The sequence below is a fragment of the Mesocricetus auratus genome, unplaced genomic scaffold, assembly GCF_017639785.1.
Source record: "Mesocricetus auratus isolate SY011 unplaced genomic scaffold, BCM_Maur_2.0 Super-Scaffold_100018, whole genome shotgun sequence".
Classification (NCBI taxonomy): domain Eukaryota; kingdom Metazoa; phylum Chordata; class Mammalia; order Rodentia; family Cricetidae; genus Mesocricetus; species Mesocricetus auratus.
The window spans coordinates 34,918,857-34,931,116 of record NW_024429199.1 but is presented as its reverse complement, the minus strand read 5'-3'; the positions used below and the strand labels follow the sequence as shown (position 1 = coordinate 34,931,116).

At 37.5% G+C, this 12,260-nt stretch overlaps 1 protein-coding gene across 7 annotated transcripts in view; it reads right to left on the bottom strand.

The window, feature by feature from the left end:
• Stxbp5 (syntaxin binding protein 5) overlaps window positions 1-12,260 on the bottom strand; it is a 126,865-nt gene that overhangs the window by 55,141 nt on the left and 59,464 nt on the right. For all 7 annotated transcript variants that reach the window (XM_040728423.1, XM_040728422.1, XM_040728424.1 and 4 more), the window contains exons 10-14: window positions 5,587-5,741; window positions 4,305-4,377; window positions 946-1,093; window positions 633-700; window positions 330-370 (exon numbers count right to left, since the gene is read on the bottom strand). In XM_040728423.1, the coding sequence (XP_040584357.1) occupies window positions 330-370; window positions 633-700; window positions 946-1,093; window positions 4,305-4,377; window positions 5,587-5,741 (485 nt within the window). The remainder of the gene's footprint in view (window positions 1-329; window positions 371-632; window positions 701-945; window positions 1,094-4,304; window positions 4,378-5,586; window positions 5,742-12,260) is intronic.

Below are 12,260 nucleotides of genomic sequence, written 5' to 3'. Positions count from 1 at the left end.
TAATCTTTTGTAATAGTACTTTAGAATGGGACATAAGCATTTTCTATTTGAAATATATTTATGTTCATGTCCATTTTTGACCTCTAGAGAGAAATTCTGAAGATGATATTTGAATATTGGAACACTTGAGAATTATTATTTGACTTCCTAATAACATTAAAATATCTGGATTCTTCAAAATTCTCATCTCGCACATTTGATAAGCCAATATTGTGCTGATTATCTAGTACTTTCAAATCTAATGTGGTTGATACAATTATTTAAAACATCATACATAAGGGCAATGGCAATGAGACATGACTAAATACTCAAATATTCAAAATGCTTACTTGCAGAAGCATCCCAGAACTTAACTGACCCATCAGCATGCCTAGGACAAACAAAAGAGAGAAACATGTGATGAAACAGGGAAAAAAAAGTTGTATTTTTACTTTTCAGCAAACTCATTCACAAAGATGAGTAAAAGGTTCAGATCACTGGGAGTCATCAAAGTTCTTGCTGATAACTTACTTCTCATTATGTTGTAACATAGATAAAAACTTTACTTACCAAATGAGTTAAAATTCAAACTATCCTAAGCAAGCATATTAGCTAATGTTCATTTAATTGGCAAAAAATATACTTTTACTTACCCTGTAATAATTATTTCTGGGTAACTTTGAGCACCCAAGCCCCAATTACCTCCATTGATGGGCCATTCCTATAAAAAAAAAAACAAAAACAAAAAACCCTAAACCATTGGAAATTGACCTGAGAATACATATTCTATATAATAGATACGTTGTATACTATGTATAGGTATTTTATGTAGGTATGAACACAGTACACATAATTGACTTCTAAAAATGATTTCCTACAAAGTTAAAGGTGTTACCAACATCCCAAGGTGACAAATTAAAAATAATCATAATATGCTACATTGAACAGTGAACTCGGGTTTGGTACCTTTTTGCTGTAGCCTTGACGTTTCTGTCTAGCTCCAACAGAATAAAGTGCAGGAATGAGGTCCACAGGACAATCAGCAAAATATTCACAACATGTAACAGGGGACTCGTGTATACTCAAAGGGTAGGGATTCTCAAATATAGGGTATCTTTAACAACAGGAAAAAGAAAACACATTACCACAGCCATGAAGACACTGCTATACATTCTGAGATTACATTGACTTACTTTATGTAAATATGTAAAAACATTGAAGAGTAACTTCTGATACACTCTGCTGATAAACCAAGGCTTATTTGTCTGCTAGGAGGTGGCTGAAGCAGAACTTAACTGCTGAGACATGAATGATACCTGCATCACATTATCAAATACCCCACCCTTTGCTGGTTCAGCTAGCACAAATCCCAATTCTCTTTTTCTTCATCTGTGTGATACCTTATCCAATATTAAATCCAGAAAGCTGTTTTATGGGAGGGTTAATCACACACATAACTTGAACTGAGAGAGTAGACAGCAGAGTGCATTTCTGGGTATATCTGAGAGCATTTCCAGAGAGGACTAAGTAAAGGTGGAAAGCTAACTCCGAAGGGAGAAAATGGCCATCCAGTATATATTAGATTTATTAATTTTCCTACTGCTAGTAATACTAAAACAATAAGTAGTATTTCAGCAAAAACTTATGTAGACCATAAATTAAGGTCAATCATCTCCACTCTTGCCCTCAAACAAAGATGAAACACACACAGAAAAAGAGTAATAATAAAAATTAGCTTTCTTCAGAATAATTTCTCCTTAGCTCCAAGGATCTAGTATTCACATATTTAACTGACAGTTCTGCAAAACTATTCCCTGTGACTAGATTAGTATTTGCATAGTATTTGACTTAACCCTCTCTCAGTACAGAGCACATGCAAAATTCCACTAGTAAAACAACTTACCTAATAGATGAAAATGAAGAAAAATACATTAATAACATATTTTCTAAGACTGTCACACAGAATTATTTTTCAAATGGTATGTTATTTTAAAAACAAAATTAGAAAAAACTTACAAAGAATTGTTATAAGTAACAGGTAACTAACCTGAAATGTAAATAGGATTGATTTAAAAAGTAACCAGGCAAACAGCACACTCATGTGCATTAGGTTTCCAACCTGAATACTGCTCACATTTAGCGAAACCTTTACTGGAAAAACTGTCCTGTGCACTGTCTATTTGTGTTTTATCCACTAGATGCCAGTAGCATTCCACCTAATAAAATGCCTATACAGACACTGTCAAATAGTGTGTGTGGTGGGGGGGGTGCAAAACCACATTGGCCCAAGGTAACTGCGAATGATGAATGCAAGCTCAAAGGAAGCTACTGTGATTTTTACTTTTTCAGGAGAAAATAAGTAATGTGGTGCTTCCATTCACCGCACAGAGAGTATCACTGATAACAGATATAAACAAGGCAAATGACAGAAGTTGTTACGAAGAGCTGAGATGGGGTCTGGGGATTTACAGGTCCGACAGACATGTCTGTAGAACAGTCTAGGAAAGTCATAAAGCACATGGTGACAACTGTGTGGATTCTAATGACAGTGAAACAAGTGGGAGGTAATAGAAGATGTTAAACATCAAGAAGCTCTCCATGAATTAAGGCCACTATGGGAAGACAGGAAGAGAACTCATAGGAAATAAGACCAGTTTTTAACTGCAGATAGAGCAGTTAACACAACAATAGCAATCAGTGATTTAAGTTAGAGTAGTAAGGAAGACAATGTAGGTTACAGTTAATCTGGCACGGATGTAGACAATACATAAGGCTGCACAGAGGGAGCGAGGCTAACTGAGGTGGTCCACTCTGTACAGGCTTGTGTATGGCTTTAGTGTATACAAGCATGAAGCTGAAATGTAAGAAATCCTAGAAACTTTCAGTTAAGTAACAAGAAAATCATGAATTATTGAACACAGAGAAGTTGAATTGATGCCTACATGAAGCCTTCACCTCTACATGCTAGAGCCTTTGCTATAGGAAGGCACTCTGCTGGCTACCAAAACAGAAACACAAACACCGTTCCAGACACAAAACTTTTGATCTACAGTATGTTCTGCCTGTGAAATACACTAAGGTATTGGTGGACAAGCTGGTGGGAGTAACCAACCAATATCTGATTTGAGTGAGGGCCCATTGCACAACATGGAACCCATCTACAATGTCACTTTGGTGACCAAGAACCAGAGACTAGACAGCCCAAGAACCTAAGATAAAACCAAATACTACTAGTCTAAAAAAATAGCAATAAAATTACTCTTAGTGACATTCTTACATATTCATAGATGAGTGCCTTGCTTAGCTATCATCAGAGAAGCTTTCTCCTGCAGCAAATCAGAACAAATACATTATGCAGAAAGTGAGAGACCTTGGAACACTCAGCCCTAAGTGGGCTGTCTCCACTGAAGCCCTCCCCTTCAGGTCTCAGAGAACCTCATGGAGTAAGAGGCAGAAAGAGTTAAGAGGCAGAGGAGGTGGAGGACACCCTGGAAACAAGGCCCTCTGACTCCACATGACTGATGCACATAAGAAGGTGTGCACAGGGCCTTCACAGGTCTGCACCAGCCAGATGAGGTCCCAGAGCTGAAAGGAGCCATGGACACATGCCCCCACCACTAACATAGAAGCCATCTCCAATTCACAACCACCTGCAAATGAGCTCATGGCCGGCAGAAAACCATCTCATGGTGTCTCTGGAGGTTCCTTGTCCCATAATAATGTGTTTGGCTTTTCCTTTGTTTTATTTGTTTGTGTTTATTAACTTTACCTATTTTTGACTTATATTTATATGCAATTTTTTCTTTTCTCCTTTTACCCCTCAAGTCCTTTGTGAATAAATTATGGCTTTCAGTTTAAATTTTTTTTATAGGATTCCTGAATGTGTGAATGAGTGGGTCTGCTTCTTTTGCCTTCTCTTTGGCTCTTATCCTTCTGTTTGTTTTGTCCCATTTTGTTTTATTTCATTATATTTTTTATTTCACTTAGAAGACTTTATTGTTTAGTGAGTAACAGAAAAGGGGTGGATCTGGAGGGAAGGGAGATGGGAAGAAAGTGAGGAGTAGTGGGAAAGGGAACTGTTATCAGAATATATTAAATAAAGAAAAATATTTTTTCAATAAAAGGAAAAAAGAAACAAACATCTAAGAAACTCATTGTAATCAATGAATCTCAGATTATGGCAATGTGGATCTGGAGCATTAAAAAGAGATCATTTATATAAATGTAAAGTTTTCAAAGGAATGTAATAGCTAAAGATTTGCTAAAAGAGGTCTTGTGCAGGTTTCCCCCACATAGCGATGGAATTGCTCCCCCAGTGTTCTTACCCATTTTGTGCAAGGTCTATCAGTACTAAATCCTTTTCCAGCAGGACAACCACAGCATATGGTTCTTGAAAATCTGGAATATGAGAACAATGCATGACCAATTTCTTTACAGACCCAAGAGGGCAGCCACAAGGCAATGGATGTCTCTGACATCCTTTGATTTCTGAGTGTTTAGCATTCTGATGAGACCAGTATGGTTCATATAATTTGTATGTCTTGGATGAGATAAATGCACAAAATAATCCATTCAAAGTTCTTACATATTTGAAAAGATGAGTAAGACAAGAACATTCTCCAAAAAAACTTCTGTGACATTACATATTCCAGGGGTGTGGCAAAGACATCAAAACAACATCTTTTACTTATTTTATTTTAATTAATTTTCATTTAAATCAAAAACAATCTTATTTTACACACCAATCCCAGTTCCCTCTCCCTCCTGTTCTCCCATTCTCACCAATTCCTCCATTGCACCCCCCCATCCATTCCTCAGGGAGGGTGAGGCCTCCCATGGGGGATCATCCATTTGTCACATCATTTGGGGCAGGACTTAGGCCATGTATCTAGGCTGAGAGAGTGTCCCACCATAGGGAATGGGCTCCCTATCTTAATCCCCATCAATTATTAGGGAATCTCTGAATGAACTGGTAGAGTTCTGTTATTGTTTTCAAATGTTAATTGTGTCTGTTAATAACTATATCTTTAAACTTCAAAGAGTTCCAAATGGAATCAAAGAACACACATTTGAATTAATGCTCTGTGCTAATTTATCTATGCTTTGGTGCCCTTTAGAGTGACAAGTGTTCAGTTTGGTAAGCTGAACAAAGCTGTTACGCTGAATGGCTGGGCATGGCCTAAACCTATCAGATGAAGGTGTTAAGGGCAAAGGCAGCAATTCTGTGTGAGGCTTCAACCCACAACTGAGATTCCCGAACCATGACTCGAACTCACCCTGGCAGTTTTAGACTCTTACTCCCCCAAGTCATACACACATACCTACTCATCTCTACTTCTCTTGAGAAACATGGCCAATCTGTTAATTCTGCTTCACAGAATTTAAAGATTTAACATGGACAGTGCGTGTCTTCTTAAGGTATTTAATATTAATATACAATATAGAAAAAATAAAGAGTACTGAAGAAAACCAATGGCTGAAATAACATCGACCATGTTCTTACAGCAGGATCTCGTCCTTTATAGCATTAGGACAATAGTACATGGAAACTACTTAAGACAACATACATCTTTTTTGAATATCAATATTAGGAAGAGTAAGCCTTACCGTTTGGGTATGGTGTTTCACAGAGTGTGAGAAAGTCAACAATTGAATAGTCCATTTCCAGCACAGCCGTGCTTTTCCCGTGCATCACTGTTAAGCAAGGCCTTCTCCCCACAGTATCATATGACAAGCCTCCTGACAAAATAATAAAAGGTTCCCTGGAAATAAAAAAAAATAGTATGGATTACAATATTGGGGTGGACACTATTTGTGCTGCTGTATCGCATGGTTATTTAGTGATAGTATCTTCTAAAATATTTATATATCACATAATGGAAGAATTGTATGTGGAAATTTTAATGTGATTAAGCTCAAACCTAGCTTGCCGAAGATTAAACTAAAATAAAAATGAGCATGATGCAATTTGACTCTTTGACCTCCTCCTAGTTCTTATTTTATTTCCTATGAACAGTTGCCATAGAGTCTTAAGTTTTTGTGTGGCTTGGTCCTAACAAGGCTTCTCAACAAACATTTCCCTCAAAACCTCACAGCTTCAGTTAACTGTGGTACATAATATACTGCTTGTCAAGGATACATCAAGAATTGGACTAGCTAGAAACCACTCAACAAATGGGAAAAGTTACTCAAAAAAGTTTCCTACAGGGCTTTAGTGTTTCCTAAGAAACCTCCTAGACAAACTTTGAAGTCTTCACTCCTATCACACCCCTGAGAGCTGCTGCTTGCCTCATTAATGCCTATGTTTCCAGTACCACAACATACTGGTCATCATGAAAACTATACAGTTTATCTAGAGTCTACAATCTAGACCTATGTTTTAAAACCTGCACCTAAATATCTTTTCATATATCACAATATGGGTATATTTCTTCATCTTTTCCTTAAATTGATATTTGTTTGTATGAAGTTATTTAATGTGTGCCATGTAAAACATTAAAATTGTCTACATGATTTTTAAAAATATTTTCATTTGTACTTTAAATTTTTTTCTAAAATATCTATTTTCAATTAAAGGTACATCTGTGGGAATGTGCACATGAGCAAAAGTCCCTGAGGAAGCCAGAATAGGAAGCCATATTCCCTGGAGCTGGAGTTACAGGCAGTTACGTGTAAGCTTCCTGATATGGGTGATGGTAACCAAACTTGTATCATCTGCAAGAACAAAATGCCCTCTAAACTGTCCATCTGTCTTTCCAGCCCCTCATTACAATGCTTTAGTCTTCAAGAAAAAAAATGCTTGTGTATATGTATTTTTCATGATGGCATCCTACTTTTTTTACATTTGTGGATTTTTTTTTCTTTTTGGTTTTTATGAGACAGGATTTCTCTGTATTGTTTTGGAGGCTGTCGGTCCAGCCTGGCCTCAAACTCAGAGATCCGCCTGCCTCTGCCTCCAGAGTGCTGGGATTAAAGGCGTGCACCACCACCGCCCAGCTCATTTGTGGAATTTTTAAGCCTTCATATCTACCATAAGTAGCACATGATGACACACAACGGTGACTGGCCAGGTCTGGAGCTCAAGATCCAGCATTTATATCTCTGCATGCTGTATTCCACATCTATGACACGGAGACATAGAGATAGGTACCCAACTCTCAGACAACTCTGCAACCAAGCAATGCTTGGTCCACAAAGTCCTAAGTAAGAGTTATCCATTCTAACTGTTGATGTCAGCAAATCCCTATAACTGTCCACTGTGATATTTCCCTTTTGCAACAAGCACCAAAATACATACATAATTCAAAAATTGAAATTTCAAATCGTTTTTATATAAAACAAGAATAAATTTCATTGAGATTTTGTTAGATTAGCAGTTGTTTAGATACCTTATAATATATATAAGTATTGGGGAAAATCATAATTTTTTTTCTCACTTAGTCACCTTATTTAAAATGTAGAAAATGTGAGGAAATGAAAAAGTATAAGTGTGTGTGTATGTGTGTGTGTGTTTTGATACGCCTCAAGCATCCTACCTACACATTTGCCTTACTTTTTCTATAGTATTTACCATTTAAAGTGAATTTACTTTGTATATTGTATGTCTCATCAAAGTATACCTTCGATGAAACCTTCTTTATATATGTTGTTCATTGATTGTTCCATCTGTAATAGTTTCTTGAACAGTGCCCAGCATACTAGGAAAATGTTATACTGTTCTTCAAATGAGTTAGTAAGCAAAGTATATGTTTCATGAGCATTTTTAACCTCTTATTTATATTCATCATTAATGTGATTTGGATAATATTACTTTTCTGACTAAATTTGAAAACTCAAATTTCAACAATTTTTCTTGAGTAAAACCACACTCTTACATTCATTGTTTCAAACCCTAATCATTTTATGGTTATGATCATGGTGAGCAGAAACTATTTACTTTTCTTGTACTTCTTATCACATAAAATGAATAAAGACAAACTTATCCCATTGCTACTTTGCATTAATTTGAGTTCACTGGTTAACAAATATTTCTTAAATGTCTACAGAGTGGGATCGCTGGGTAGTTTTATAAGTGGTATTTCAAGGACAGTGGGAAAGTACTAATTTACATGCAACCAATTTCAAAACCCAGTAACATCAGCACTAGAGGCAAGAGGAGAGGACAGCTGAGTTACACTACAATGTCCAGTGCCACCCATGAGCTAAGCCAGCAGCTCACAGCCTTAACTAACACTATGGCGACTAGTTGGGATTGTCCTCATGAGACAAGTGCTTGTTGTTGTTGTTGTTCTGTGGCTGTGCAAGATCTATTTCCTTCCTAAAAGCAGAAGGAAAAGAATGTGAAGAAAAAACTTGAAGGGAATACCGACTGACTCATCACTGAGTCATTGTCTATTTCACTGTAAGCTTGCTATGTCATATGCTGTCTCTCTACTTGGAGTGTGGCTCCCAGGAAATTCGTACTTAACTTATGAAACTCCAGTAAGTTCATTATACTCAAAGCTTAAGGAGAAAATATTAACACTTTACCAGGATAAATTAGTCACGTACAAGGACAATTTTCAAGGATTTAACTCTACATACCAAAATCTGCAAAATTTCAAAGCTGTTCCATGATACCACCTATTCACTGACTCAAGTATGTTTGATTATTTGTGCTTTGGGGGATAAGCCAGTACTCTCAGGTCCAATCTACCCACACAGTTCATATTCTGAAGAAATTAATAAGGTGGAGAGATGGGCTGTCTAGAAGAGTCAGGCCAAAGCTACTAAAGTGATGACAGATGAGGTGATGCCAGAATGAAGAGAAGCCAGCTGTTCCTAACATTAATTGCCAGAGTTCATCTATTTTCTTTCTGTAATCTCTGATATTCTGGATCATGCCCATGTCACAAATTTATATGTGTGTATGTGTGTATGTGTGCATATTTTTATATGTACACATTTAATACAGTTTTATGAAAGTCATTTTAAATACCACTAAAAGGTAATATTACTTTGACAATAGCTCCCCGTAGGAGGAGACTTAGGACTGCCCCATTAGCCACTTGGTGCACTAGAGGCTCATAGGGATGTAGTAATGATAGGGCGGTGCTAACCACACCCACTTTGGACATGATTAGAGACAGGGCGGTGAGCTATGCTGCTAGCCAGGCTCACTTTTGGAGGTTCTTATAAAAGACTGCGGCAGAGCTGTGCTAGCTCTCTTTTCTGCTTCCGGTTCGGTGGCGAGAAAGCTACTTGACTCATCTGGGTTGCCCATTTTCTCTTGTAAGTAATTTCTACAATAAACGTTACCTATAGCCTCAACAAGTGTGACGTTTATTGTTACAGCGACAGCTCCCATGTTCTCCTTACCTGTCTGAGGCAATGAATGACTCCTTGAACTCATATACCAGAATAGAGAAGGCACAAGAATCAGAAGACTCCAGTGAGCCTCTAAATGCCTATTCCTTGAAAGCCAGGACCAACACTCACACTAAAGCTAAAGAAACTCAAGTAATTAGAGTCGAGTAGTAAATGACTCTAAAGCTAAAGAAACTCAAGTAATTAGAGTCGAGTAGTAAATGACTCTATGCCTTAAACAATACTAAAGAAACACATAAGTACCAGTAGGCATACAGAATACCAGAAAGCTCCTTACTGTCCTGCAACAGCACAGCTACTTGCTCTCCTACTACAGCACAACTACATGATGTCCTACTAGGTTTCAGTGGAAATGCTAGAAGATGGGTCCATAATTAGCACTCCTAACTATATTGTTCATTAATCAGACATGAAACTACATCATCAATTTTGTGTGATTACAAACGTTAATAATCTTATAAATCATCAACACTTGTTTGCAAGTGCAAAGCACAATTCTATTTCAGAGAGAACACAACTATCTGTAGTGCAAAAACCTGGACGGTCTGATGGAAATATATTCTCTGATACTTTGCATCAAAAAGTTATGTTTATATTTATTTTGATGACTAGATGATAATAGTAAATGGATTTGTAAATAAACATGAGCTATGGTTTTGATAAGTGACCACAGTCACACCCCATTCTTCCATTTCAAGTGTTTACTCTGCACTAGTATATACTGTAAATGATGAAGTTTTGTTTTGTTTTAGACAGGTACTAAAGAGAATTTTTTGAGACCCAGCAGACTCTGAATATAGACTTGTGAACAACGTTGGAACCATTTGCGTATTTCCCGGTAGATCAAATGTGTGTTACATAGAGATGAACGGAGGTGGCAGGTTAGGGTTTCAAAGTGGTATCATTGGATTTCAAGCCAACAAGGGCAAACTTGGGCCTGTTAATATTGGTTGTCAACTTGACAGGACTTAAATCATCTCAGAGATAAACTCTGGGTGTGGCTGGGAGGGTGTTGCAGTGAGGCTGAACTGTGACAGGAAGCCCCGCCTGGCTGTGGCTGGCCCCTTCTGAGGGTGCTGGTCCCGGAGTGGAAAAGTGAGGAAAGGAGCACAGCACAGCCGATCTCCACTCTGCTTCCTGGTGGCACACGAGGCTCGGCCACATACTTTATTTCCTACTGGCTCAGCGAGCCCAGCCCTCACAGTCAGGCTCCCAGCCGTGGTGGGTTGTATATCCTCCTAAGTGTGAACCAAAATAAACCCTACTCCCCTGGAGTTGTTTGTATCAGATATCCTGCCAAAGCGACAAATAGCCAATACAATACAGGGACTTTCTGTTTTGCTTTGCTGGAGATGCATAACACACACACACACACACACACACACACACACACACACACACACACACGCAAAAACTGCAGGGTATTTAAGAAAGAATGTCTTTTCTGTATCTATACTTTGGCTTCCCTCTTTGACTCTTTTCTAAAATCTTCATTTTTAGATTTTGTAGTTTCAATAGACCTTTCTTTTCTCCATTATTTGTATTTTAAATACCATGAGAATCTCCAGTTCCATCCATTCTCCTGACATTGCCATAACTCCATTCTTTATAGCCAAATACAATTCTGTTAGGTATACATGTCACATTTTTAGTCATCTGTTGATGAACCTCTAGGCAGGTTCCAAATTTAGCTACAGGGAGCTACAGACATAAAAACAGGTATGCAATATATCTTTTTAAAAATTTCAGTTCAAATCTGTGACAAGAAAGTGGCGCTCCCGTGTTGGGTAAACTGGGACTGTACCAGCAGCACTGTCATGACACAGAACAGACAGAGGTTGAGCACAGAGGACAGTGGCTTGGGCTTGCTCCTTGGTTTGCAACATTTAAAGACCTCACTTTATGATCCATAAAAGAAGACCTTTTATTTGGGATTTTTCCTTTTTTATCTTCCGTTACAGCTGCTTTAAAGAGTCTACTTTTCCTATTTTAATTCTTTTGGAATAGGACAAATGTGACAAATACTAACTGGTGGCTGAGGGTTTCCTACTGCAAAGAGTTATGTGCATACATGAATATCTTACTAAATTCATCACAGTCACCTATAGAACATGTATGTAAAAATGAGAACATCCAAGCTAGAAGAAATCAAACAACTCTGCCCCAAAGATTAGATAGTGAGGGCTTCCAAGGTCAACTGAACAGGTGTTCTGCCTCCTGGATCTCATTCAACTTACTATCTGTTTCTTAATCAACTCTAAGAGTGTATTCCTCCCAGAACTCACAGAAAGGCTAGGAATGGAAAAAAAAATGAGTAAGAGCAATTTCTCCCGACAAAAAGAGCCCAGAGCCTTTTCTCACAGAAGGACAGGGCAAAGCTGAGTCAGGATAGGTTAAAAAAGGAAAGAAGGCAGGTCTCTCACGTTTATAAACTGCAATACGTAAATGGACCAGCAGCATCAGAATCAAAACTGATTTCTGGACCTCAATGCACAGTTTTCTGCTTCGATTTGAGAGATTCTCACTCTTTAGATTCCTTTAGTAAAGACAACTGACAATAACTAGAATAGAAAGTCTTTAAAAACTCTTCCTTTGGAAATTAAAGAGATGCAAAATTTTCAAAGAAACACTGTAAAAGACTTTCTATAGACACATGTGAGATTTATAAAATTAAGCTCTTGATTTATAAAATTAAGACAATTACATTGGGGGAATCATCTAATCCATATAACTCTTTCATATGAGCACTGGTGTTGTAATAAAATTGACAGCTTTTTGAAAGTAGCATGTTGCATTGATTTCTGTAACTGTCAAACATTATGAAATTTAATTTTTGAATGTATGACTTTTAGTTAACACATGTAGGGTAGATTATATTTTTATTATTTCCCTTCATCACCTTTTCCACATTTTTC